This window comes from Typopeltis vanoorti, chromosome 7, assembly GCF_054136105.1.
Source record: "Typopeltis vanoorti isolate ZY-2024b chromosome 7, IOZ_Tvanoo_1.0, whole genome shotgun sequence".
NCBI lineage: Eukaryota > Metazoa > Arthropoda > Arachnida > Uropygi > Thelyphonidae > Typopeltis > Typopeltis vanoorti.
Genome location: NC_143555.1, coordinates 125,518,301 through 125,542,374, shown reverse-complemented (window position 1 = coordinate 125,542,374; position 24,074 = coordinate 125,518,301). Strand labels below are relative to the sequence as shown.

Here is a 24,074-nt window from a genome sequence, read left to right as displayed (position 1 = left end):
TATTTGAGTTTCAGAAAGAGTTCATGCAGAAGGAAGACTTGGGCAACTAGGAAATTTAACATTGTTGAATTCTAGTGAACTTCTCTACATTCCTGCTACTCAGGTTGGTTTATTTTTTTTTCATGCAACCTTTCATAGTCGAAATAATAAATTTCTTCTCTTGAATAAGTCAGTGATAATTCTTTTAATCAACAGGAATTGTCTTCAGAACTATTTTTTGGTTTTCTTTTATTTTCTCACTTTAAAAAATGTAAAATGCTATCTTACTTTATTCACATTTAATACTATATTACATTAATTCTACTTGGTTATATAGGCTGTTTACAATATTTTGTTTTGTTCAGAATCCCATCTGAAATCCAATACTGAATAATGTAAACAATCTTCGTAATGTAATATATTCTTTGTAATATCTTACAATCTTTGTAATATGTTCTTATGAGCTCTCATGAAAATGTAATCTGGCTATAAAATAAAAATGGATGTATATTATCCTTCTTGAAAATAACAATCTTGCTAGAATGAATCCTTTAGACTCTATATTTTAATAATTTATGTATGCACCCAATGAGAGTTACTTATGAACAGTACTAACTTTCAGACATAAGATGCTTGCTGCAGTTAGAGAGGATTTTTGCCCTCGTAAGGCTGCCTGGGATGAGAGTTTTTGCTCTCTTATAAGGTTTCAGCCTTCTCTCCAAAACAAACAGCACTCTAGTGGTTTCTCTGCCACCTCACCAAGCGACGGTCTAGCTCAGTGGCAATACTTGCTTCTGGTTGTGCTGGGCTGAGGTTCTGGTTGGTGATCAGGCAGAGCGCAGAGATAACCATGGATTTCTGTGTGCTGTAAAGGTATCTTTAGAATGCAAAGTTTATAGTTTTTAAAATAAGTTTGTTCATCCATAAATCAATATAATTTATGTGATAAATTTAAAGCCATGAATCAACAGGATTTATGGCTTTACCCCTTTAAGAGAGGTAGATACCAAGTCATAACTAATGATATTTGAAACTAGAAATGAGCTATTAGAGGGGTTCCATTTTAAGAACCAATTAATTAAATCCTTTCTTGTCAGAAGTTAATTGCATACCAATGCATGCAGTGCACTCCACTGGAAATCTTTCAATCTTTAGATTGAAAGATTTCCAGTGGAATTTTCAGATCATGTCATTGTTAATGAACTCTCTGAATATGGTACAATTAAAAAGATACAAAGAGGAAGCTTTGAGGATGTAAAGTGGAAATAGGGAGGAAACTATTCTCGTGGATATGAAAACACCAGTTCCTAATCTGCTTAATGTGGAAGGGATCAGTTATGCTGAACTACCCCAGCACGAAGAGGCAGTGCTTGTGTTGCAGGTTAACTAACCACATTGGCACAAATTGTGAAAAAGCAAAATGTTTCAGCTGCAACAGTGCAGGGCATGGTGCACCATGCCCTGCAAAAAATGTCAAAGCACATTGCATAAATTGTCTGCATAGAACTGCAGGTGAAAGGCTTGGCACCATCCATCCACTGGTAGACGTATCTATGGTAGTTAAGAATTTTCTGCCTCTAAACAATCAGTTCATAGTACTAGGGAAAATTCCCCAAAATCAGAGGAAAATAGTGGCAGCAGCAGAAAATTCAGCAGTACCTAAAGAGGCAAGCAATGGCCTACTGCTCACACCTGAGAATAATGTTAACTTCCTGGATATAACTAAACTTCCAGGACTTTCACTCTCCGCTTTTACTGCACAGTTAAAAGAGGAGCAACTATCAAAACAGCAAAAACAAGGAAAGAAACCAAAGAAAAAATAAGAAGAAACAGTCAGCACCTACGAATATAGGTAATCTTAATATTTCCACCATTAAAGATATCGCCAAAATACAAGAACAGCCAGTACACACAAGCCATAACCATTGAAATTTCCTACAGCTAATTTTGGAGAAAGCAACTGAGCCAATAGAGACCCAAAAAGATGACAAGCAGAAGTTAACAGACTTGGCTAGCCAAAGTTGATGGAAGTTTTTGCACTTAAACTATAAATTAAAGATGTCAAGAAATTATATTCTTGATTTAATCCTTTATCCAAGTGTAAGCAAACAAAGTTTGCACCTGAACTATTTTCAGGACTGAGCAACTCTCATAAAGAAGCTAATGACTTCACATCACTTGCCTTAATATGACTTCTGCATTACTTCAACATTGGTATCACCTCTGGGTCTGGCTTCCACTGATGAGACCTCAATAAAGGTCAAAACCAATCTGGGTAGTGACCCTTAGGATTATGTGCTTTGCATTATGGGATACTAAGACAAGTGATGGGAAGTCATTAGCTTCTTTATACGAGTTGCCCAGTTCTGAAAATAGTTCAGGAGCCATGAAGTCAGAATATTAATATGACCCCCAATTTTTAACATACAGTGAGATATTAATGGAAGAATATTAGCTGTTGATTGGGGTTTAGATGGACACAAACTTAGACTTCTGAACATATGAGTATATTTCCCAGTAAGAAGAGTGATCGGACAATTCTGTTCAATATTCTCGAGAACTACTGTTATGGAACAAAATCAAATCATAGCAGCTGGTCACTTGCATTGCATGGAGAACAAGAATACAGACAAAATAAACTGTGCCCACAACTCAAGTAGCAGAGTGGCTGTGTTACGGACTTTTCTTAAAAACTTCGATTTAATAGATATTTAGAGGGTCTGAAACCTGAGTACCTGGGGCTACACATGGTTCTGTAACCAGAATGGTACCCTGATTGACTGTTTCTATGTATCTGCCACCGATAACATCAGGTAATCAACATGAGACATCTGGGCATCCCCAACCAATGGCAAATTTCAGATCACAAAATGGTGCTATTAAAGATTAACCCAGTTAACAACATAAACACATGTTCCAGACCTTGGTGACTCAACCCTAACCATCTTATGCTTTTTCAAAAAATTCAAGAACTATATCAGGAATGGTTACAGGCTGAATGGGACTGGACAGCATGGATCCAATTCAAGATCATCATGAATTGAGCAAAGTAAATGCTCAAGTCTTAGGAAGGTGAAAAATGCCTGCGACAACATCAGAAACTTCGTTGGTTATACAAAGAGCTAAGATGGTATATCAACAGCAAGAAATCAGGCATGCCAGACCCTGGACTGATATAAAGTGTACTTAATAACATAGATCTAGAGAAGAAGAAGAAAAAAACTTTAAAGTAGGATACAATTCAGGGAAGCAGGTGCTCCTTCTGCAGTCTTTTACTGACCACTACAAAGAAGCCTTCTCAGATAAGCAAGCAAGCAGCAGTCGCTCCAGGTATGTGGTACATACCAAGTCTGCTGCCTGTTGTTTAAGTGATGCACAACAGTCCTATAACAGTGGGTGAAATCAAACTAGTGGCTAAGCAGTGCAAACCACAAAAAGTTCCAAGGCCAGGCAGCCTGGGAATAGAATTTTATAAAGCAACCTGGAACACCATCTTACCTATACTAATCAGGCTATTTAATAAATTCCTCCAGATCCAACAGACTTCACTGAGAGTTACAATATTCCTCTCCAAGAAAGGCAGAGGTGACAGAATCATAGGCAAGCTGTAGTCTGTGCATCGCATTGCACTCAGACTACAAGTTATTCACAAGAATAATTAATTAAGAACTGAATGGTGGTCAATCTCAAGTATTTTTACCAGCACACAGACTTATGGTATCCCAAGCCGGGAGATGAGACTCAACCTTTTCCTGCTATGAGATATTATATAGCATTCCAAGAATAAACAGTTGCTGAGTATTGCCCCTTGGTAATACTCAGCATAGACCGAGAAAAAGCATTTGACTGAGTCTGACATGAATTTCTCTTCCATATTTTGTATCTTGCAGAGCTTGGCAAAAGTTTATGCTGGGAAATCAGAGGAATTTATGCTAAAGCCAAAACTAGACCAGTTTGATAGTAAATGATTACATATCAGATCCTATTTCCCTTCGCAAAGGTGTATGTCAGAGTTGTCCTTTGGGTCTGCTACTTTTCTCTCTGGTATTAGAACCATTTCTTAGATGGATAAACAATACCACATGAATACCACTACCATCAACCCCCCAAGAGTGCAAAACCATCGCCTATGCAGATGATTTAAAATCTTCAGAGATAATATCAGCATGTTCTTTAACATATTCCATCAATTTGGATAAAGTAGTGGACTTGAGGCCAATCCTAATTAAACTAAGTTATTAATTATCGGACAGTGGATAACTGCCATCTTACCATACGTGTGTAGAGGCTTAAGTGCTGTGAGGACATCATGTTGGAGGCTTAATGGATATTTTTTAAGTGTTGTAAAAATATCCATTAAGCCTCCAACATGATGCCATCTTACCACTTGGCTTAATCCCAAGGACAGATCCTATATATATTCTGGATATTCTGTTTATATATATTTTGAACAAACTGAATTGCCTGTTCTCTGATGAGAAACAACAGTCTTTTCCGGCATGAAGCCTTTAGGCTCTATATTTTAATAATTTATGTAAAGACCTAACTAGTGTTCACTTATGAACAATATAACTTTCTGACATGAGATACTTGCTATGGTTTGAGAGGGTTTTTTCCTTATTTATTATTATATGGATATCTCATTGGAGTCAAAAGACTCATTGTGGAAGACCCATGTTAAGCATTATTCATACAATACTTATCATACCTTCCCTTAAATGATTCACCATTGGGGCACTCACAACTACCTTTGGCAAAATAGGCCATTTTTGAATTTGCAGCAAGTTAGAATCTTATTCACTGAAAACGAATTTTTTCAGAAGTTCCTGAGATACATGAAATGATCACATACTTTCTCTAGTATAAAGTGAAAGTAGGGAAGGAGAGTAGTGGCATATGGAGAAGATAGTAATCTATTGTGGGATTTGTATCCTTTGACTAAGAAGATATTATATATTTGAATGAGCTCTCAGTTGTGAGGACCTTATCATCTCAGCAGATGATTTTTGTCCTTTTTGCTAAAATTTTTTAATAAAAAGAACAAAATAATGAAATTTTAATATATTTAATTTAGTGGAAGTAATAATTAAATAATAAACAATTATTATTTCCACACCACAATCATTTCTTTCATTCACTCACTTTTATTAGTGACAGCAATTGAATGATATTCATATCAAACTGTAGCTGCATCTATTGTGGGAAACTATGCATTGATGGATAGATGATGTCAGTATTATGCTGTGGAATACTATATGGCAATGAATTAAAAGAAACTTTTCTGTGTTAAATTTTCTTGCAGTAAAATTATGTAAAAATGTGAGCAGCTACTAGTCAACATTCAATTTCAGCTGTACAACTACCAAACCAACTTCTCATCGTTCTATTTCATTTCATCTACCTCTGTCCTGCAGAATAGCCTTCCTCGTGTAGTGTAGTGTACCCTGAAGACTACAATCTTTGGCTATTCAAGAAAAACATCAGTAGGTTTCTTTTTCTCTTTGTAACAACTTGCCTCTACATGGCACTAATTGCTATAGGTTTTACACCCTCTGGAGTTAATATAAAAATTATGAAATAATGATAGTTCACTGCTGGTTAATGTATTGTATCTTGATATTCATCCATAGCTATAAGCAAAATAATATAAACAGGGGATAATAAAATTGAATATACAAGGGACGTCGAGAAAAGTTCTGATGGGCTGTTAGAGAAACAAAAATCTATTTATAAAAAAAACTTTATTGGAAATTAAAGTATACATCTTTCCCTACTTTTCTACATAATTTCTGCCATTGTTCAGGCACTTAGCATAATGGGGTGCCAAGAGTTGTATAATTTTGTATAAACCACAAATTGACTGCTTCTTTGACCTTGTCATCGTCTTGAAACCACCAGCCACCAAGGAAAGATTTCATATGTTTGAACAGGTGAAAGTTGCTTGGTGCAAGGTCAGAACTATATGGGGGATGATGGAATGATATGTAATCATTTACTATCAAACTGGTCTGGTTTTGGCTTTAGCATAAATTCTTCTGATTGCCCAGCATAAACTTTCAAGCCGGCCGTGTGTTATCATGAATCAAAACGGTGCCCTGGTAAGCATGCCACGTTTATTCTGGATCACACACTGCAGTTTCTTAAGGGTTTGGCAGTACATACTCGCGTTGATTTTGGGAGCCTTGACCCAAGAAGTCTACCAGCAAAATTCCTTGTCTGTCCCAAAACACAGTGCACATGATTTTCCGAGTGGAAACCATTGTCTTCAATTTCGTCTTGACTGATGATGAGGTGTGCGTCTACTCCATGGACTGTTGTTTGGATTCAAGGGTTGCTGGCGACACTTAGGTCTCATCCCTGGTGACAAGTCTGCTCAGGAAAGCATCACCGTCCTCATGGTAGCGTGTCAAGAATTCCAATGCACTGCCCAGCCGATTCACTTTGTGTTGTTCTGTAAGCAACTTCGGCACCCATCGTGCACACAATTTCCTATAATTCAGTTTCTCCGACACAATTTCATGCAGACCTGAACATGAAACTTCTGGAAATTGCAGCAAGAGTGACATCATAGTGAATCCCCTATTCTGTCGAATCTTCTCTTCAACTGAATACACCAAATCGTCAGTCACTAAAGATGGTCACCTGCTCCGTTCATCATCGTGCACACCTGTCCTTCCTTCATTAAAAAGTCTTACCCATCTTCGTACCATTGAATCACTCATTATGTGTTCTCCATAAACCTCAATAATTTGCTGATGAATTTCAGCTGCTTTAACAACACTTTGTGTTGTTCTGTAAGCAACTTCGGCACCCATCGTGCACACAATTTCCTATAATTCAGTTTCTCCGACACAATTTCATGCAGACCTGAACATGAAACTTCTGGAAATTGCAGCAAGAGTGACGTCATAGTGAATCCCTTATTCTGTCGAATCTTCTCTTCAACTGAATACACCAAATCGTCAATCACTAAAGATGGTCACCTGCTCCGTTCATCATCGTGCACATCTGTCCTTCCTTCATTAAAAAGTCTTACCCATCTTCGTACCATTGAATCACTCATTATGTGTTCTCCATAAACCTCAATAATTTGCTGATGAATTTCAGCTGCTTTAACATTTCTCGCATTCAAGAAACGGATAACTGACCTAATTTCATGTGTGGCGGGTGATTCGATTTTCTTAGACATTATAAACACACACACACACACACACACACACACACACACACACACACACACACACACACACACACACACCAAGAAACGTTCGCACTGCAAGAATGTCTGAAAATGGCACCAATGCTTTGCTAAGGAATCAACAAACTCAGCACGCATGTGCACCATTGGGATCGCATCGCTGCAGTAAAAATATTTAAAAACTGAACTTACTTTCTGGACATCCCTCATACAAACTGCTATGGCCAAAAGCAGACACAATGTAGATACTCCTACACACAGAATTGATTTGGTATAGGCTTTGCAGCCTCACACATTTGCAAGTAATATCTATCTGTTTATTTATTTTACACTTATATGTAAACCTACACCATATCATGCTGACTTTCAAACCCAGATCCGGTAGTTTTTTATCTTTGTAGAATGAAAACTCCATGTTTCTGGGAGAAAAAATCCTGCCAACTCTGTATGAGACTGGATATAATATATGCTTTGCATTATAAACAGGATTTGAACCCAGATCTTTTCAACCAAAGGGCATCATCGAAACCAGTTGAGCTATGTAGGCTCAAATATATAATCATAGATAATCACACACACATATGAGGGATGTCCGGAAAGTAAGTTCCATTTTTAAATATTTTCACTGTGGCACTGCGATTGCAATGGTGCGCATGCATGCTGAGTTTGTTGATTCCTTAGCAAGGCGTTGGTGCCATTTTCAGACATTCTCACAGTGTGTATGCTTCTTGGTGTGTGTTTATAATAATAATAATTATTATTATTATTTGAAACCTCCAGGAATTCCAAAGACTCATCAAGGGAGGGCATCTGCTCTACAACTCTGTCTCCATCACTCAATCCACCAACTGACTGCAACTACACCAACGTCATCTACCGCTGACCACCACCACCAGTGTTTCCAGAGACAATCACAACATCCATGCTTGTGGTAGGATAGGATTCGAACCCACAGCCACAACTGAAGATTTGGGGATCTTCAGTTATTTGCTGTAATGTTGGAGGTTTAATGGATTTTTTACAACACTCAGAAAGGATAAATGAATAATGGTTAACATCGAACGTGGGATCGGTCGCTTACTGTCGGAGATAGCCAACAACATCAGACTTGACATAGCCAACATCCTTGTTCATTCTTCGCCTCCAAAAAGTAATTTATCGTATGCCCAACGCACAGCTCTCCTGAAATTACGGAAAGAAAAAAGTATTGTCATCACCAGAGCAGATAAGGTAATGCCCTATCTGCTCTGGTGATGACGATACACCAGTGAATACAATCGCAAAATGAATATTATCCTCCGCGATCGTGCTACCTACATCCCGCTAGAACACGACCCCACAAAAACACAAGTTAAAAAATTAAAAATCTTACTTAAAAAAGTATCTTCCTGCCCCCCCCCACCACACACATCACGAAAAAACTTAAACCTTTCCACTACCGTCCCCCCCCCCCCCCCGAATTTATGGCTTGCCAAAAATCCACAAACCCAATTCCCCACTCAGACCTATAGTAGATGCCACCAATGCACCTTGCTAGAGACTGTCTAAACAGCTGGCCAACTCTCTGACCCCCCTCATTAGACGGTCCACTTCCTATATAAAAAACACGACCCACTTTAAAGCCCTCATAGAAAATTTAACCTTGAATAAAGTAGACATATTGGTAAGCTTTGATATCTCCTCTTTGTTTACTAATATTCCCTTAACTGACACCTTATCTCTCTTACAAAAAGTTTTCCCTTCTGACATCTTAGATCTCTTTTCCTTTGCCATTAACTCTGGGTATTTTTCTTGGAAGAACAAAATCTACAAGCAGATAGAGGGAACTGCCATGGGTTCCCCCCCCTCTCCCCCTTGCCAATTTCTAAATGGAAGATTTTGAAAAACGAGCCATAGACTCAGCCCCACTCAAACCTTCTGTCTGGCTAAGATATGTAGATGATGTGTTCTCTATTTAGCCTCATGGCCCAGACACATTAGACTCCTTCCTCAGTCATCTCAATAGCCTACATCCAAGAATCCAGTTTACTATGGAAAAGGAAAAGAACAATTGTTTACCCTTCCTAGACACCTTAGTCACATGCCTGCCTAATGATACACTTGCCTTCACTGTATACAGAAAACCCACACACACAGGTAGATACATTCACAAACTCTCACACCACCACCCCTCTCAACAATTTGGCATTATTAAAACTCTTACCAAGAGAACCCACAATCTTTGTTCCAGTGGAACTGCCCTCACTACTGAGCTTAACTACATATACAAACACTTTTCTCTCCAATGGCTACAGCTATCACAGTATCAAAAAAAAAAAAAAAAAAAAAAAAAAAAAAAAAAATTAGTTCCTCTCCCATTCCTGGTCCTTCTCGTCAACAAGAATTTAAAAATGCCATCACCATACCCGACATCCATGGCACATCCGAAAAAATAGCCAAGATTCTAAAAAAGTACAACCTACACACAGCATATAAACCCCACCGCAAACTTGCTACCCTTATCCGTTCTACAAAAGATCAGCTCCCTCCTCTCTCTCTGCCTGGAGTTTACAAAGTACCCTGTTCCTCTAAGCTGGCGTACTTTGGACAGACAGGCAGATCAGTATCCATCCGCTTAGAGGAACACAAGTCTTACATCTGTAAACACAACTATGGTCATTCAGGCTTGGCTGACCATGTCTTGGACACCACCCACAGAGTATCATGGAAGAAAACCACCATGCTCCATCACAGCAAATTCAAGAAAGAGAGACTTTTCTTAGAAGCAGCAGCAGCGCTTAGAAATCAACCAAATCTTAATAAATACGGTTGCATTAAGCTTCCAAAAATTTGGGAAACACTCATCACCAGAGATCCTACTTTATATTCCAGGCCACCTACAACCGCCCTTAGAGGGCGCTCCACCTAGATAGGACTTTAGTGTCACCCACGTGGTTGGGCTTAGTATTGTATGATATTTGTGTTATGTTACATTAGTTATTTTTGTAATCCCCGTAGATGTCCTAGTGACTAGGATGAAATATAGGAAGTATTAAATTCTTTTTAATCCTTTCTGAGTGTTGTAAAAAATCCATTAAACCTCCAACATTATGTCTTCACAGCACTTAAGCCGCTATACATGAGTTATTTGCTGATGATGCAAAGTTGGGAAGAATTATAAGTAGCACTACTGATGTTGAGTCCCTTCAGGAAGATTTGAATAGGACTTTGCAAAAGCATTTAATAGATTATCACATGATAAGTTGGTGTACAAGCTTCAGAGGATGGGAATACATAGAATATTGGTTAGATGGATCAGAGATTGGTTATCTGAATGATACCAACTGGTTGTGTATGATGGAGCAGCATCTCAAAAAAGAAAGGTAACCAGTGGCGTGCCTCAGAGATCTGTTCTTGGGCCCTTGCTGTTTAACTTGTTTGTAAATGATATATCCTGTGGACATCTTCAGTTATTTGCTGATGATGCAAAGTTGGGAAGAATTATAAGTAGCACAGCTGATGTCGAATCCCTTCAGGAAGATTTGAATTAGCTTTTTACTTGGACAAAAGAGTGGGGTTGTAGTTTTAATATCAATAAGTGTAAGGTGTTGCATTTTGGAATGCAGAAATATAAGACTGTGTACTATATCGATGGTGCTATACTGCAGGAAGTGGATGAGATTAGAGATTTAGGAGTGATGGTTGACAGTAGACTGAAGTTTAGAGGGCGTACTGCTAGTGTTGCAAAGGTTGCACATTGTAGTGCTGCTATGATAAGGAAGTGATTGTGCCACTGTATAAGGCACTGGTCAAACCACACTTGGATTATTGTGCTCAGATCTGGTCACCTGGTTTTCAATGCGATTTGGAGAGGTGCCAAGAGATGAGTGACTAAGACAATGTCAGGACTTTGGAATGCTGGCTATGGAGAGAGACTGAAGAAATATGAATTGCAGAGTTTGCTGGATAGGAGGAGAAGAGGTGATATGATAGAGACATTTAAGTTAGTGTTATCGGATTAATCCAGAGGGGATTATAAAAAGAGTAGACGGTGAGAGGGGAAGATCCAGAGGTCATTGCTGGAAGTTATGTAAAAGTGTGGTGAAGAAGGGTGTGAGGAGTAGATATTTTTCATGGAGAATTGTCAGTGAATGGAATGCATTGCCAGAATTTGTTGTTAATGCAAGGAATGTTAAGGATTTTAAAATTCTATGTGATAAATATGTTGTCAGTTGAATAAACCTCCCACGATGAGTCTGTCGACTCCATGGAGGGTGTAATAATTATAATAATATTCTAGGTCTGATTTTTTATTTTTATTTAAAAACAGAATATAACTAACTGGACTATAATTTTCCGCTTTATTCCGCAAAAGAATTGAAATAATTCTTGGAAACTTCCACTGAGGTGCTATTCTAAATCTCAATATTTCAGTAAAGATGATTAAAAGTGGATTGATAAGTACACAAAGTAAACTAACCAGTGGAAAAAAAAAAGATACTCTGCACCTATTTTTTTTTATGTCATTCCCACTTGTGAAGGGTTGGTACATTTAATATCATGGGGAGGCTATGAAAGATTAGATAACCTGTGAGATGGTGATCCCACACTGAGCAATGAAAATCATTTTCCATCTAAAGACTTTCCTGCAAAACTTGCTTTCATTATTTGTTTGTTTCACTAAGATAAAATATAAATGAAAACGGTATTGACTTTGTACTCTTATTAATAAACATTTTGATATGTGATATCTCTCTTGACATTCTCCTTCTCCATTCAAGTAATTTGTTTCCACTATCACCTCATCTACTGTACTTTGCATTCACTTTGCATTCACTTTGCACTCCAAACTTTGCATTCACTTAGTAAATAATAATATTTGGTTAACCGATCAAGTGTTGATCAATTTTATTAATTAACTGAACCAACTAGTTTCGCCACACGTATCTGTTGGCTTCTTCAGGGCACTTACATATAGGTTTAAACACTCTCACAATTATGCGTAACTGCAAAACTGACAAGAATAAAAACTGACTAGAATAATTACAAATAAAATAGTATCGAACGTGAGCGAAACACGTATCGCGTGTACAAGATCAGCTAGCTGTTGCTGAGGAACCTTCTGTAGTTTGTATTAAAGTTCATTTCTTCCGTTTTTAAGACTCTGATTAGGGTTTTCCATATCTCTGGCAGTATTAGGCCTTGATTTCTGTATGTTCACAGTAGAACGGGCGACTGTGGCTGCTTCTTTGAACATTCTTGAATGGTAATCTTCCTCTAAGGGGAACAGCTTTTGTCCCACTCGATGACATGGTTAGTTGTGGAGAAATGAGACGATAGGCAAGAAATGTCCTGTCTGTTGTTTTTGACATAGCCAATGTGCTCCTTTTGCCTGATTTCGAGGTTTCTCGAAGTCTGTCCGATGTAATTAGAGCCACACGAGCATGGAATATTATAGACTCCAGCATATTTGTAGAAAGGATGGTTGTCTTTTGGAGATCTTAGTAGTTTACGAATAGTATCTATAGGCTGAAATGCTACTCTTATTTTGTGTTGTTTGAGGAGATTAGCGAGCTTGTTGGAGATGCCACTTACATACGGAATTGCAATCGTTTTTATATATTGAATCTCTTCTTGTTCTCTTTGTGGTGGTTCAGAGAAAAGGATTTTATTGACTAGTCTTCTTGGATAGCCGTTCAAGTACAGATTGTTGGAAATAAATTTTAACTCATCTTGAAGGGTCTTGTTGTCCGTTGAGATGCAAATAGCTCTTTTCTTTAACATGTGTATAATGCTGAGTTTATGTGATATGTGGTGAGAGGAGTTAAAATGTAGGTAGCGACCTGTATTGGTCGGTTTTCTGTACACCGATAGATTTAAACTGCCATCAGTTTGTTTTTTGATTAAGATGTCTAAAAACGGAAGTTGTTTTTCTCTTTCAAGTTCCAGAGTGAATTTAATAGAATGATGGAAAGCGTTGATCTTTTTGAGAAAATCATATATGTCATCTTTGTTATTGTTCCATATGATGAAAATATCGTCCACATATCTAAACCAAATTTTAGGTCTAGGAAAAATTTGTGATAGGATTTTGTTTTCTAAGTCTTCCATAAAGAGGTCAGCACATGAAGGTGAGAGTGGGCTTCCCATTGCCAAGCCTGTTAACTGTTGATAGATTTTATTTTTCCAAGAAAAATAATTGGAGTTTAGGCAGTGAGCAAACAATACGGTTATATCTTGTGGGAACAGGGTACTTAAGATGTCAATGACCTCTACTACGGGAACGTTTGTAAAGAGAGAGGTGACATCTAAGTTGGCTAGAAGATCATTATCCGATATCTTGATGTTTTTTAGCTTTTCTACGAAATGTCCAGAGTTTTTGATGTAACTCTCTGAGTTGTGGATGTATTGCTGTAGGAGTTTCGAGAGATGTTTTGACAATAAGTAGGTGGGCGAGTTGATTGCATCAACAATTGGGCGTAAAGGAATACCCTCTTTGTGCACTTTTGGAACTCCATAGAGTCTCGGAGTTAAAGGATGCATCGATTTTATTTTTTTAATCAAGTCTGTTGGCCAGTTAGATAAATTGCGTAGTAATTCGTTGGTATCATTGTGATTTTTTAATGTTGGATCTTTTGTTAAAAGATGGTAAACAGACAAGTCAGAAAGTAGATGGTTAACTTTGTCTTCATAGTCCTTTGAGTTCAGTATCACAGTACTGTTTCCTTTATCTGCTTTAAGTACTATGATGTCTTCGTTGTTTTTTAAAATCACGAATAGTTCTTTTATCCAGTGATGAAAAGTTTTGTTTTGTGGAATAGGGCACGGAAAGTATTATGCAACTTTTTAATCTTAGATCATTTGCTGTGTGAGGCGGTAATAATGAGATTCCTTTTTCTAGACTACAGATGAAATCTATCTTGGGAATCTGTTGTGGAGCTATTGCATAGTTGAAACCCTTTTTGAGAATGTCGATTTCAGGTTTCTTTAAGATGTGGTTTGAAAAATTAAGAATAACTTGGTTGTCTGGTAGAGAAGGTTTAGACTCATTGTGGGTGGTATAGAGGTGGTTAACCGTATTGTTTGCTCACTGCCTAAACTCCAATTATTTTTCTTGGAAAAATAAAATCTATCAACAGTTAACAGGCTTGGCAATGGGAAGCCCACTCTCACCTTCATGTGCTGACCTCTTTATGGAAGACTTAGAAAACAAAATCCTATCACAAATTTTTCCTAGACCTAAAATTTGGTTTAGATATGTGGACGATATTTTCATCATATGGAACAATAACAAAGATGACATATATGATTTTCTCAAAAAGATCAACGCTTTCCATCATTCTATTAAATTCACTCTGGAACTTGAAAGAGAAAAACAACTTCCGTTTTTAGACATCTTAATCAAAAAACAAACTGATGGCAGTTTAAATCTATCGGTGTACAGAAAACCGACCAATACAGGTCGCTACCTACATTTTAACTCCTCTCACCACATATCACATAAACTCAGCATTATACACATGTTAAAGAAAAGAGCTATTTGCATCTCAACGGACAACAAGACCCTTCAAGATGAGTTAAAATTTATTTCCAACAATCTGTACTTGAACGGCTGTCCAAGAAGACTAGTCAATAAAATCCTTTTCTCTGAACCACCACAAAGAGAACAAGAAGAGATTCAATATATAAAAACGATTGCAATTCCGTATGTAAGTGGCATCTCCAACAAGCTCGCCAATCTCCTCAAACAACACAAAATAAGAGTAGCATTTCAGCCTATAGATACTATTCATAAACTACTAAGATCTCCAAAAAACAACCATCCCTTCTACAAATATGCTGGAGTCTATAATATTCCATGCTCGTGTGGCTCTAATTACATCGGACAGACTTCGAGAAGCCTCGAAATCAGGCAAAAGGAGCACATTGGCTATGTCAAAAACAACAGACAGGACATTTCTGGCCTATTGTCTCATTTCTCCACAACTAACCATGTCATCGAGTGGGACAAAAGCTGTTCCCCTTACTTAGAGGAAGATTACCATTCAAGAATGTTCAAAGAAGCAGCCACAGTCGCCTGTTCTACTGTGAACCTTAACAGAAATCAAGGCCTAATACTGCCAGAGATATGGAAAACCCTAATCAGAGCCTTAAAAATGGAAGAAATGAACTTTAATACAAACTACAGAAGGTTCCTCAGCAACAGCTAGCTGATCTTGTACATGCGATACGTGTTTCACTCACGTTCGATACTGTTTTATTTGTAATTATTCTAGTCAGTTTTTATTGTTGTCAGTTTTGCAGTTACGCATAATTGTGAGAGTTTTTAAACCTATATGTAAGTGCCCTGAAGAAGCCAACAGATACGTGTGGCGAAACTAGTTGGTTCAGTTAATTAATAAAATTGATCAACACTTGATCGGTTAACCAAATATTATTATTTACTAATTTATGATCAAGAAAACAACCTTCATGATGGTTTGCATTCACTTGTTTTTCATCACTGTCTTGATTATGGCATTCTTGCTGACCATCATTAGACTCTCTTGCAGATCACTATTACTATAATGTTTAGATCTACTTAAATATAAACTTAAATTTGCACAAACTCTAATGTAAATTTAAATATGTATCTCCTTCAATTTTTCTGTACATTCATCAGTTCTTAATCAAAAACTGAATTATTGACATCAAGTAATTTAAATCACAGAATTATTCTATTTTACTAGTGTTCAGACTATTGCATATAATTTAAGAATCATTAATTCTTGTAGGTACATCATATTCTTTTCTGGAAATTCATGGCATGTCATGGTGGATGGTATCCTCTCATCAGATTTTTCTGTCGATTCTGGGATACTCCAGGGCTGTGCTTTCACGTGCATTCTTCCTTCTATACTTCAGTGATCTTGAACTAACATCCAGTCATGTTCTTCGTTGACAACTTTGTAGTGCTGAGATGATTCAAGCTTCTTCCCTTGCCAATGACTTCAGTACTGTTTCCTTGCCATTCTCAAGTGGAGTGAAGTTAATTTAGGGAATCTTAATGCTGCCAAAACACAATCCTGACTCTTCCTTATTTTTGATATTATTCTACTTGCTGGCTAAGATCGGTTTTCTCTTCTTGGGTTGAATTTCATATTTAACTTTTCCTAACACAAACACATCCACAGCCTCATGTTAGATCCTGAATGGATGAATTTTAAGAAATTATTCATTCAGAATCTAACATAAGAATTTGGCTAACTCAGATAATACATGGTTAACAGTGCACAGTTCTGAATTTTTGTTGTATAGGAAGTTGTGTAATAACATGTAAATCGCACTAGAAAAGTCTTGTAGTTGAAAACTAAACTGAGGGATTATCGGATTAGTGAATTTGTAATAAGGAAATAGTAGTATAATCTTGTCCCATTAAGCTGTCCTAAACTTAATAAGTCGCCAAAGAAATTAAGAGTACGAGTGCAAAGATCGAGTTACATATGCACGTATTGGCCATAATGCCGCAAGCTACAATGTACGAGGAAGATGGCGCATGCGGGATTCCTTAGAATACAGCACCTAATGGCAGCTAGGACTTTGAGGATCATCTTGAGGGCATGAAAACTAAGGGTTGTGTGGAAAAGAAGGGACAAAATATAAGGCAATGTATGCGATAATGCGAGGCTTTTTTTCTGGTTGTTCCTGACTTCACCTCGAGGATTCTTGACTAGCGGACGGAGTAGGGACGAGCGAGAGGGTCCCACAATGCCGGATAGCGGACAGCCATTCTGAGTAAGCTGAACAAGATTCCATGACGAGCAGCACGAGAATCATCGGCCTACGCAGAAATTGTGCCAGTCACCAGATGTCCCACTCAAGTAGGAGCAGAGACAACACTGTATCGAGGCAGTGAGAAGTTCGAGTCCGGAAGAATGTAAAACGGATGGCGTAGTCATCAGCCTATTGCAGAAGCAACCAATCGAAGGAGGACCCGAATAACACGTGGCCGTTAACAGACTTTCGGAAAAAGAATGGATAACGTAAAGACCTTTACTATATGTTTGAATGAGACAGAATTTAATGTTAGATTATATTAAGTGGACAATTCATAGTGGACTATAACAAGGATTTGTATTTTGAAATTTCTGCTGAACAAAGGAATGTCAGGAGTGAAATTTTAGCTGCATGTGACTGAGATTATATGTGAATTTGTAATTTTGTAGATGATCTATACCAGAATAGTAACGGGTTGTGAAATGTCTTTAAATGTGGCATGCAATAAGAATTTGATTTAGAATAACATAGTTAGCTAGTTTTAATGTTTTATAGTTTGTGTGTGATTTGCAATTTGATCTGTGAGTGTTTTGTTAAATTAGCATTGGGTAACTAACTTAGCAAGAGATATTGAAAAGCTTAGTATCCTATTCCAATTATAGTTGTAAAGTGTAATTTGTTCCAATAAACATGTTTTGTTGTATATGCCTGACTCATGCCTGATTTTGAGAATTCAAATTACCACTTGCAAAAATTTAGAACCACAGCGGGAAGGAACTTAATGAAAGTGTTTGAGTAATAGATTATTGGCCACGATTGCAATTAGTACCAGTATCTATTTAGTGTATATTAGAATGAATGCCAATTAACCTAGGAATATTCCCTGAATTTAGAATAAGCTCATATTATAGGACTCTGGCTTGCAGCAATAAAAAATAAATTTGCCAGTGTCCAAAAAGGAATCATTCCTAGGTAGAGTCGTGTTAGGCACACTTTAAGGAAGTATATTAGTATATTATATCAGAGAAATAAGTAAGAAAAAAAATAAATAAAATATAAAAGTAAGAGAGAAAGAAAGATACAAATAAATAGACAATATCTTTTACAATAAAGACAGATAAGAAGAGATATAACACTCATAAGCTCGGTATTATTTTTCTCTCTAAACAATACTTCTGTTCTGCTCAGCTCCTAACACTTTATAAATTCCATATCCACCTGACCTTAGAATATTGTTCTCTCACATTTGGTGTGGTGCATTAAAAACAGAATGCTCAGTCATATCCAGAGAAGAGCTCTTCATTTAATAGATTACCCCTCCCCTCTCTCACTTTATCATAGATGCTGTTTCTACATTATATCTTTTCTGTATGTCTTTCCATGGGTGCTACTCCACTGATCTGGGCATTACCATTCCTCCACTTCTAATCATGTACAAACATGGGCAGCTGATGGTCAACATTCATACATGATGTGGCTCCAAATTTGAATGAACTTCTCATTGTCCTCCTTCATTCCATCTTCTTCATTTCTTCTTCATATCATTTTCCTCAGTGAATACAACCACAGCCCTTCAAGAATAGATTCACAGATTCCTCTAACTACTTGCTCATAGTACTGTCATGTTGTAGATTGGCGGTGGTCAAATCGTGGCTCGTGAGCTGCATGCAACTCATGCTAAAGTAATTTTGGTTTTTATTGTGTTTATCATAACAACAAAAATTTACAATACATATGTACATTTTACTCAGACATATACACCCTCTGTCCAAAAGGAAACCGTTCTTAATCTAAACAATACTTCTCTTCTGCTCAGCTCCTAACACTTTATAAATTCCATATCCACCTGACCTCGAACAAAAATAGAAGAAACTAGTGGCGCCACCTGTTGTATCTTTTTGTTGTCGAAAGTGGCAACCTTCATTAGTGTTGTTTCAACTGTTTATGACATTTGTTTCATTAGAAGCCGAGTGCAAGAGTGACAGTGTGTTTTGACAAACGGTCGGAAAATGAGTTTCAAACAGAGAGCTGCGATTGACTTTTGTGTTAAACTTGGTAAAAGTTTTATCAAAACGCATCAAATACTTCAAAACGTATACAGTGATGAATGCTTATCTCATACTCAAGTTTACGAGTGGTTTAAAATTTCAAAGTGTCGTGAGACACTTGAGGACGACGAAAAGCAGGGCCATCCAAAAACTGGACTGAGCTAAGTTAACATCCAAAAAGTGTGTGATTTCATCAAAGAAAATCCGAAATCGTCTTTGAGACTGATTGAAGATGAATTAGGGATTCCAAAATCAACTGTGCACAACATTTTGACCGAGAGTTTGGGCTTTCATAAATTGGATTCCCGATTTGTTCCCCACAAGTTGATCGACGAGCAAAAAATGTATCGAATTGAACACTGCAAGGACATCATTAAAACCGCTCATAAGGACTCAAGCTCGCCATATTCTCCTGATTTAGCACCCTGTGACTTATTTATCTTCCTCCGACTTCATTTGCTGATGAAAGGAAGGCGATACGACACCATTGAAAACGTTCGAGTGGCAGTAACCACGACCCTCAACAGTATCCCAAAAACTGATATAAAAACTCATTTAATGAATTAATTGACTGTGCCAAATGCTGTATTGAAGCTGAGGGAGAGTATATTGATTGAAATAAATGATCTGAATAATTATAATTGGCCTGTGTTTTATTTTCTATCAAAAGTTCGGTTTCTTTTTGGACAGAGAGTATAAATACTTGTATTATATGTCTAATTTAGGTTTAATAATTTTTAATAATTAATTTTTTAGAAAATATCTTGTAGCTCTTGAAAATATCCTGTGATCTAGGAAACTTCACCATCCTTGTTATAGATCTTGAGACTTTTCATATGAAGGGGGACTGGAAAGTTCTGATAAACTTAGAACAAAAATGATATTAAAGCAACTGATATAATCACAAGAAAAAAACAACTAGTAGCAGAATTATGAAGATAACTTATGTTCTTATATTCTTATATCTTCATATGTCTTTCTTGTGATTATATTAATATCATTTTTGTTCTAAGTTTATCAGAACTTTCCAATCCCCCTTCATAATTTGTGAAGCAATTTAAATACTGTTTGAACTTCAATTAATTATAAAATAGTTGTGTGAAGAATATTGTGAAGAATTAAAAGAATATTTTAGTATACACTTTTTTGACATACTGTTTTATATACTAAAATATTTCATTTGGATCAATCGATCCATAGGAGCCTGCACCTGTTACGGAAGATCTTCTGAAAGAACAAACTGAAGTGCTTGTACAGTTGGGAACTAATCCAGAAGGTGCAGCTCTCAGAGCCAGGATACAGAGTGTTTGTCTTTTGTCTGATATGGAAGCTTTCAAGGTAGTAGTGACTTCAGACTAAAGTAAAATTTTGTCAGAATATCATAGAATAGAATCATAGCAGTCATTAAATTCTGAAAATGTGTTAATATGTATTGGCCATTCTTTATTTAGACCTTGACCTGGTGTACTATGCTAAACTCAATCTTCAGTCCAAAGGTGTTGGTTGCTTATGGTCTTTGTTTTACACTGGTCGTATCATATGCAGCTAGATTTAGGATGTTTAGTGATGTACACCAAATGCATACTCGGCTAAAAGCTTTTAATAAACATCTTGCAAATGGCATCTTCTTTCCTTTACAAACATATAATGATACCTATGGATACTACATACACATCAAATTAACTTAGTTTATTAGTTATGTTAAAAATGCAAAAATATTGCACTATTTTACCGTATGCATCAAAAACATAGAAGAATAAGAAAGTAAACATTCAAAAGTAATGAGACCAGTTGCAAATGCTATATATGATTTTAAAAAATGAATGTATAATTATAATTGTATATTATAAATATATATACAAACCATAAATAAGTCTTGAGACTATATGGGTGTCCTCCATTGGCCCTAATCACACTTTTTACCCATCTAGGCATACTTTCTCTATGATAAATGAATGTCTGGTAAAAGCCAGACATTCATTTATCCCAGGGTTGTTCTGTTGGATTGAAATGAAGAGGCTTAGATCAGTCCTCAATAATTTGGTTGAAACAGTCACAGTATCACCTACTTTATGACATGGTGCATTGTCATGTTATAAGAGACATGGATCTTTACTGTAAAACTGCTACAATAGAGGACGCAATGCATTAACAAAAGTGGATGTTTGTCGATGTTTATTCCTTCCAGTAACTATGGTCATAGGTCCAAGGCCATACCAAGAAAACTGCTCTGAGCCATTATAATTCTGCCACCATACTTCACATGTGGAATGATGCACTTGCATATGCATTCACCACACTCATACTCACCCATCCAATTCAGAAGAAGGCATGTAGCATGATTCACTCACTGTGTGATATCATGGGCTTCCAGTGCTCTATGGATCACTCATGATATTCTTTGCACTGCTGGTTATCATAGTTAATATTAATATTTGACTTATGTGGAGCTTCTCTTCCATAGAAACTATACTGTGCAGATTATTAGAAACACATATTTACAGTTGTGAATAAGCATTCTAATCATTGTTACTGTGTTGCGAGTACAATTAAAAACTCAGTATTGTGCAGCTCTTTACATAATATCTGCTACTAACATAAAATCCTGTAGAATCTTTGAACTTCTGGGATCATGTCTATACCAGATTGTCCAGATTTCTGCTTCACACTCCCGAGCATTAATTGATCGCTTAATGCCAGCTTCCAGATTTTTCCTGTGCATTTAATTTCTGAGACAGTACTTTCACAGAATTCTGTAAAACCTGTACAATGGAGAAAGCAGTGCATTATCTGAGGTGTTGCATGTTGTTCATATGTGGTAATTAATATCTAGAATTGATTTTGGGTGATACATTATTTTACCAGTATCAGGAATGGATTTGCTACAGATATGTGGCTGTGATAACACCTCTTTGAAAGTCTAAACCCTTCTATATAAATATTTGACAGTAATATAATTGACTCTAGTGTGATATATCTGTTTGCTCTTATATAGTGTCAGCTGCAGGTGATCACAGGAATATACTTCATACTGCAACATGAAGGATGTCTCAATACTTATTACAACATTCAGCAGTGGCTATGAAGGCACCTACCTAACATCCTTAAGTAAACTTACTGGGGGTCTGAAGTTCAAAAAATTGTGATGTTTAGTGTGTAGAGCAGGGTTTTCAAACTACTTAAAAAATAAATAAAAAATATATAAAAATAGAAAAAACATTGTTATGCCATCCATGGTACAAATGTACTGTAAGTTTACAACAACAAAAATAAAAAAAATTTTCATGGATGGGATATACTATGATAGTATATTAAGTTTAAGTTATTACTAGCCTACTATTGATGGCACTTTTCTAAATTAATCTATTATTTATCAGGTCACCAATGGTATAAAATCTTATATTTTGATCTTTGAAAATACATAACAGTGTTCAATCCACCAAAATCGTTATCATCCTCTGGGTCTTTTTGCTGCCATCTCTTCATGAAACACCTATTTTACCAACCTTTCTTATCCTATACTATTTAAGTGATCATATCACCTGAGATTACTTCTGTTTACACATTCCTGAATGCTGACAGGTTTCTTCATTGTTTAGATTATATTTGGTCATTCAAACATATAATTAAAATGAAATATATATTGATCTTTAATTGACCATGATTTATAAACATCTAATACCAACAAGTTTCGCCGATGGGGCTGTCTGGCTTCTTCAGGGCTTATAATGGCAAGAAAAAAAAACTTAAAGTGGCTAGTACAGAGAAACTGGAGTAACACTATCGTATAAATTAAACATTAAAACAGAACGGGTAACATTACATGCATGAAGCGTGTTGTATTAGTTACTGTTATGAGAGCACGTTCTGTAGTTTTGAGCGAAATTAAATTCTGGCAGACAGTGATCTTATTAAGGTTTTCCATATATCAGCTATTATCATTCCCTGGTTTCTGTTAAGATTTTCTCCAGAACGGAGGACTACAATGGCTTCCTTGAAATTTCTACAGCGGAAATCTTCTTCTAGGTAAGGCATGGAGCTGCTATCCCAATCAATGGTATGGTTAGTAATCGTAAAATGATGGGCTAGACCCAGGGCTGGTCCGAGAGTATCTGATGCCCCTAGGCAAAGAAAATTTAGGCATCCCTATGCATTGTCTCTCTATATATATTTTGTCATACTCACACAAGCACACATACACCTACACAGGTATTACTTAAAAAAAATACTGCTCTATGGAGAACACTAGCTATTTTGGTCCCAAACATTCTTCAGCCACTGTAAGAATGTTAGATACACAAGTACCAAAACTATTAGCTATCGGACTCAACTGTCACCTACGAAAAAGCTTGACCGAACTAATCTGAAATCAGTAGAAGAATGCTGGAGTGGGGATGATGACGAGTAAAGGGAGTGAGGAGAAAGACCAATCAGAGGTCTTATTTCACAAATACTACCAATCGGAATCCCTGCCACTGCAATTCTATGAAAATTCCCACGGCATTCTTATATTGATTTAGAATAAATTGAACTGAATTAACAACACGATTCTGTGAGAAAATGAATGACGTAATCCCCAACTTCTCAGACCTCAAAGAGCGTGCAAAAACATGATTTAATCTAAAAATCAACAGAATTAAGTCTATAGGAAATGGAGATAAGAAGTGAGAACAGTTGATTAGTCACGACCACTGATTGTTAGTTTGAGGGATACCCTGGAACTTCCCCACGCATCTTGGGACAGATGCCAGAAGGAGGAAAAATCTCTGCACTTGAGGTTAAGTATACAAAGAGCAGGGGAGAGGAAGAAATAGAGAAAGGCAAAAATAATGTAGGATCATCAGCGAGCACCAGGGCGTTTGACTTATTTCAGTTTTTTTTATTAATCAAGGTTTTACTAATTTTTTTCGAAGGTTGTAATTTTTCCCCGAACTATGTAGCAAAATCTGGCACCCCAAAGTCTTAGCGCTCCTAGGTGATTGCCTAGGTTCGCCTAATGATAAAACTGGCCCTGGCTAGACCTGAGTTGTCTGTTTTGTTGTTATTAACATCTCCTTCTGTTTTTTTTTTTTTTTTTTTTTTTTTTTTCGGATTTCAAGGCTTCTCGACGTCTG

At 36.8% G+C, this 24,074-nt stretch overlaps 1 protein-coding gene across 1 annotated transcript in view; it reads left to right on the top strand.

The window, feature by feature from the left end:
• The window catches only part of Rab3GAP1 (RAB3 GTPase activating protein subunit 1), a 584,727-nt gene that overhangs the window by 500,731 nt on the left and 59,922 nt on the right, over window positions 1–24,074 (top strand). Inside the window, exons 18-19 of the mRNA XM_090395461.1 lie at window positions 9–103; window positions 20,161–20,298. Coding sequence (XP_090251587.1) covers window positions 9–103; window positions 20,161–20,298 — 233 coding nt within the window. The remainder of the gene's footprint in view (window positions 1–8; window positions 104–20,160; window positions 20,299–24,074) is intronic.